At 47.2% G+C, this 6,047-nt stretch overlaps 1 protein-coding gene across 1 annotated transcript in view; it reads left to right on the top strand.

The window, feature by feature from the left end:
* PITPNA (phosphatidylinositol transfer protein alpha) overlaps positions 1-5,303 on the top strand; it is a 41,089-nt gene extending 35,786 nt beyond the window's left edge. The window contains exons 11-12 of the mRNA XM_060134650.1: positions 1,606-1,674; positions 2,721-5,303. Of these exons, the coding sequence (XP_059990633.1) occupies positions 1,606-1,650 (45 nt within the window). The 3' untranslated portion in view covers positions 1,651-1,674; positions 2,721-5,303. The remainder of the gene's footprint in view (positions 1-1,605; positions 1,675-2,720) is intronic.
* The last annotated feature ends 744 nt before the right edge of the window (positions 5,304-6,047 follow it).

Consider the following 6,047-nt stretch of genomic DNA (forward strand, 5'->3'; position numbering starts at 1 on the left):
TCTAGCCTAAAAGGCTAAGCTAAGACCTTAGGTGTAATTACAGTAATTGTTGTCAGTAAGGAGTGACTATGGGAACCTTTGGGGAGGACCAGGAGAATGTTTTTCTCATGTCCAGGTTCCACATGGACTTACTGATTATAATAGTTGGTGGGGCAAGGGGGTGCAAACAATAGACACGGGTTTGAAACGTAGCAGAGAGTGTATTTGAAGATGTTTCCCAGTGGAGAACTACCACTGCTGAGATAGGATCTCTGCACAGTGGCAGTATTAAAGTCAAGTGAATAAAACAAAAACTGAGGAGGCTGTAGCTTAAAAGTGCAGGTTCTTGAGAGCTGTGTACACACACATCGCCTTCACTACGCTGTTTGGAATAAAGACATTAACAACACAGATAACATGTACAGAGTGCCAAGCACTCTGCTGTGCTAAGTACTCCACGTGAATATCTTAATCTTCACCACAACCCCATGACATGTGTACTATTATCTCTATTTTATTATTACCGTAATTGAGGCTTAGCAGTGAAGTCATTTGTTCAAGGTCACACAATTTAGTGATGGAGCCAGAATATGATCCAGGCAGTTTTATTCCAGCGCTTATGCTCTATGTGCTTAAAAGCTGTTGAATGAGTAAAGAAAGTTGAGCAGAAAACTCACAGATAACGAAGACATATCTAATGGGAAGTTAAAATATACATGTTATAGACATCCTGCAATTAGAACAGAATTTTTAAGTTGGAAAGGATTTGAGAGAGATGGCCACCACAGTATCCCCAACAAGAAGTTGTGTCCTCTGCTGCTTGGAAGGTGCCAGGGCAGGGACCACTCAGTGCTTCCAGAGAGGATCCCACCCTGTTTTCCAGCAGCCTCGCACTTCTGCCAAGCTGAGATCCACTCCCTGCATTCTCGATCCCTGTGTTCTGATGCCGAACTCTGGTGCCAAACTCTGCCCACCTGGCTGACTAGGCAAAGCCTCTAGGCAGAGCTCAGGAGAGGGAATTGCTCTTCCCTCCACCTGGAATGCTCCCTGCCCCCCACCCCCCAGGGAGCCCACGGGATTTCCCCCCTCACTTCCTTCTGGTCTTTACTCAAATGTCACTTATCAGAGAGGCCCTCCACAGCCTGCTCATAAAATAGCACTTTCCCACAGTCTCTCCGTCCCAGCAGCCCACAGCCCCACCCGGCATAGTTTGTTCGTTCTCCCCCCACCTTGTCCCAGAGTGTAAGCTCCTTGAGGAGAGACTTGGTCTGTTTTGGTTCACGGCTGAATTCAGGCTGGTTCAGGCCTGGAGCAGTTCCTTGCACAAAAAAAAATGCTTCATAAATATTTGTTGAATGAATGAAAGAAAGAGAGGAGCTTAAGAACTAAACCCCAACAATGGGATGCAGGGGAGAGAAATGGAAATCATGGATGGTGGGACCAATGACAGAGCTATAAATAGTATGACTTTGGCTGTGTGTACACAGAATTCTGTTCTTCTGATGGGCTTTGTGCACAAAACAAATGCTCTACCCTATCCACTGGCAGGATTGAGGAGGCATGTATTTGTTGTAGAGTTCCATCAACAGCAAAAGCCTTCAATTTTTCCTGTTTTTTCTGTTCCAGATGAGACAGAAGGACCCAGTGAAAGGAATGACAGCGGATGACTAAAGCCACTCCTCCCCCTTCTGCACTGTATGTACCTCATTTCTCACTGAGCATGACATAGACGCCAGAATCGGTTTGGGTCCTCAAGGCTCAGCAGCTCACTCTGGAGGCAGAAAGCCTGCTTCTTTCCTCGTCCTGCCCTCTAGTATTAATGATGATCGCGATGTTTAATAGCTCTCAGGCTTCGGAAAAAGAGGTTATGACTGTTAAGACATTTTAGGGATCTGTGTGATTGTACAAAGAACCACTCAGAGACAAGGACAGGGTGGTGGGAAGTGTGGCTGGGGTGGGGGCAGTGGATGAGAATCAAAGCTTATCTGCACCTAATTACTCTTCCTCTCGTAACTTGAGCCATTTCAAGTTGAAGCTGGCATTCTGGGTGCTCCCTGTACCCGTGCCAGAGCTGTTCCCTACCTCTCCCTTGGAAAATTTGCCGTCCGGACAGCTTTTCCTAGTGGTCCTTGTTGGGTCTGGTGCTTCATTTCCTTTCTCTCTATACCCTCTGATCCCAGACAAAGTAGTTCAGAGGCAGCATCTTTCAGATACTTGGAGAGTGTTTCTGCCCAGGTCATAGGACCAGGATGGGATGTCTCTTGTTTCACGTGGTCACTCCTTCCCAAGACCCTACATTGTATTAGCACCCAGTGTCCTGCACACCTCCACACTTGCTGTTATTCCAGCAGCTCAGAGGGGATTAGGCATGGAATGAGAAGCCTGGTCCTGCTCCCATCAGGCTCTGAGGGAAAATTATGTTATCAAATAAAGCCCAGTTGTCCTCTAGCACTACAGTGCTAAGGAGGCCTGGGCTTTCACCAGCAGTGAAGCAAACCACTGCACGCTCTCCCTGCCCTGTGTGCTTGAGGAGAACTTCTGGGAGATAAAACGGTAGGATAAAGTGGATTGAGGAGATGCCAGCTTCTCATCACTGCTTGGACCTTAGTTTCCTCTCCCCGCCACAGCCCCTCACTACACCGCCTGGCATCCTTCCTCCTTTTGCAATTCCCCCATGAATGATTTACAGTGCGTTTCTATTTTCCTTTGTTGCTTCCTTAATAATTGTATTTCTCTTCTAGTTTTGCAAGACAGTGGTCAACAGGAAGGCCCAGCAGCTCCACCCTCCTGAGTGACAGGCCATCTTCGGACACAGCCTTTCTGTGCCCATTCTTCAGGCAACTTTGATCCCTTACTGTAGTTAATTCTAGATGCCCTTTAACATTGTGAACAAATAGACTGTCTGGTATTACGAAGCCCGTGTGTGCGGAAGCCTGCCCCTCTGAGATATGTGGCGTGTAGGTGGCTGTATTTACAGCTCCTCCCTCTCCAACCATTGTGTTCTTGACCCATTTCTGTGTGCCCCCGCCCCCTTTATTTCTAAGTGACATTTTTAGTCTTTCAAAATAGCTGCCTTTTGTGATGTGGTGATTTTAAATGATTTACTTTGTTAGTTTTCAACCTTGGGATAAACTTGAGGTATTTTGCTTCCTGGGCAGATCTTTGCAATTTTGAGTGCTCACCTGGGGAGAAGGGATGAGTTAGAAATACATATTCTTTTCCCTTCCAGTTCCACAGAACAGCAATGTGGCTTCATAACTCTGACCTCTGCTCCCAGTAACCCACCGTTAGAGTGCTCTAGGCACCATGGAAGTACCCAAGGCCCAGCCAGCCTGTTTTGAAAATTAAACAAATACAAATAACCCCTGCCCCAGGCATTGCATCTCTGGTCACTAGTCTTAGAAATACCTATGGTTTCTTGGCCCTCCTGTTGCCCACTGTGTATCTCCGCAGAGCCCGTAATGTGCCCGGGTCAACTCTACCTGGAGGGAACTGTCCCGTGTGGCCCTTAGAATTGAGTCTGCCCCATACCTACCTACTAGTCTGCCCCCCGAGGAGCTCTGTATGTCCACGCTCCTCTTTCCTTTTGGGCTGGTGCTGCCACTCAGCAATAATCCCCTTTTCTCTGTGCTTTCTTAGATTCCTGTCCTCTGTCTGAGGCTGGTCAGGACGCAATGGGTCTTGATCTTTTCATGCTGCACAAAACAAGCATGCAAAAAGCTTCTTCCCAGAACATGTTCCCCCACGTCTCCAGTTGCTGGAAAGGAATTTGGGGATCAAGAACTCAGCTTGTCCTGCCCCCATGCTGAGTTCTGCCCTGGACAATCAAAAGCAAGTAGCGATCATAGTACGGAGCTCTCCCAAAGCTGGCTGGTGAGAAAGTCCAGGCTCCGGGGAGCAGAAGCTGCCGAGTGCTTCACGGCTCCCTGTGACTTGGCAGAGCCCGAGTATGCCTTCCCAGTGGGAGAATCTGAGATAGCTGTGGTGTCACCTGACATTTCCCAAACCTTGTGAAGTTTGTTGGCCGAGTGTGCAGTGACTCAAGCCCATGCTAGCCTGGGTGCAACTGCTAATGCGAGACCAAATCTCTGTTTGGGGAGTGAGAAGTAGGATGGGATGATATGTCCTTAGGTTTTTGTCAGTTTGTTTTGCCTTACTCATTTCTAAGTGCAATAAGGGAGTGTTACACAGGATGAAACCTGTGACTTCCTGATGGCTGCTTTCCTGTGGCCCTCCTGGGGTAAGGGTGGACAGACTCAGCGTGGTTAGCTCCCACCTTCACTGAGGCCACCTCTGGGGCCGGGAGATATCCTGTCACAGTCTCCTCACCTTGTGGGGTCTACAGTAGTGGATCTGGGGCAATTCAGTTGGTTATTAGCATCCCAACTGCTGGTAGCATTTATTTGACTGGGAAAGTTGAATAGACATTCCTACTGGAGAAAAATATAAATGTTTTCCTACAAGCTCTGTATTAGCTCTAATTATATTTGTGCTTAAAGCTTTTTCCCTTCTTAACATTCATCAACTAAGTTAAGTCCAGATGTGGGTTAGCCTGGGAGAAACAAACGGTGATATTCTAGGCAGACTATTGTTTATGTGGTTTGAGGGTCAGCAGTTGTCAGTCTCCTCCCTTCAGCTCTTCTCTGAGATCCACACATATCACTCCAATTCTAGGGGCGGGGCTCGCTCCTTGTCGGCCTTTTCTCTGGCTCCTCCCACCTCCACCTGTTGCCCCAGTTCAGCTTCCACAAGAGCTGAACTGGTGTTTCCTGAGGTCAGCTGGATTTGGGGCTCCAGCCCACATCAACATAAGAAGGGACGTGCCTGGTCTGTTCCGTCCCCATGGATAGTGTCGCTGCTGGGCAGCAGTGTTGGCTTCTTTTAAGTATCCCCCTTCCCTCCTTACCCACCCCCCAAACTGACTAGCACTGAGGGGCTTATGATGCAAGGCTCAGCTCCTGGGGTAGTACCTTAGGATGTGCCACGCCCCTTCAGACCAGCTGCTTTCAGGGCCGCTGTCCCAGTTGGAAGCAGCAGTGCCTCTATAGGAGGGGTGCTGGGCTCTGGCCTTCTCATGGAGAGAGGTTGGGGACAGGGTCAGTATTGTGGACATGTGTATATCTTCCCAAATTCTCTTACAGTCCCTGCTGGGACTCCCTGACATATTTTGGTTGGTTCCTAGTGCTACTTCTTTTACAAAATACACTTTGTAGAACTGATTAGATTACCTTGTTTATTTAATGTGAGTTTGTGCCTTTTTGTCTCAATCTTCCAATATGGGTTATATTGGGGGAAAAAGCAGTCTAATAAAATCCTAGACAGAGCTTTCTGGAGTCCAGCTTATTGGTGATGTCCTTATGTCCATTTTACAACTTAGGTATCCTCAAACTCTTGCTGATCTCCCCAGTTTTACCAGGGAAGGATTAGAAAGATACAGGATATCTCTGAAAATTGTTGCATGTTGATTTCTGTAAACTAAAACAATCCCCTTATCATTTTACTTATGCAAATATCACATTTCTGAAAGTAATTTGGCCATCTTCTGCTGGCAGTATTTCCTTTTTGTTTTTGTCTTCCCTCCTCTCCACATCCCCCTCTTTTACCCATCCTACCAAGGAAAACATTTATTTAAGGTTGTTCTTAACCCTGGCTTCCGAGTCTGTAAACCTCATGAAGCTTGTTTGTAAAGTTGTGCATTTTTCTGGGGAGAGTCATGGCTCTCATCAGTTCTTCAAAGGAATCCCATGCACTGTCCTGCCCCCGCCCCCCCAAAAAAATTAAGAACCAGTGATTGAAGGAAATTATAGTTAGTCTTTGGCACAATAAATAATCTTCATTTCATGTTTGGTCGTAAATAGAGGCAGTGACTTATTTTTCGTTCACTGATGTATAGCCTTCTGAGTCCAGGAGCCCCCAAACGTCCAATGTGTAATAGCTTGCATGAGTTTGAAGAGCGGAAAACACTTGAACGTGAGAGTGGAGAATGGAGGCGCTCACTGACCAAGAGGAGAGAGATTACCTGTAGTTGGGAAAGAGACTGGATTACAGGCCGGACAGTGGGTGGCTGC

The sequence above is a fragment of the Lagenorhynchus albirostris genome, chromosome 20 (assembly GCF_949774975.1).
Source record: "Lagenorhynchus albirostris chromosome 20, mLagAlb1.1, whole genome shotgun sequence".
Classification (NCBI taxonomy): Eukaryota; Metazoa; Chordata; class Mammalia; order Artiodactyla; family Delphinidae; genus Lagenorhynchus; species Lagenorhynchus albirostris.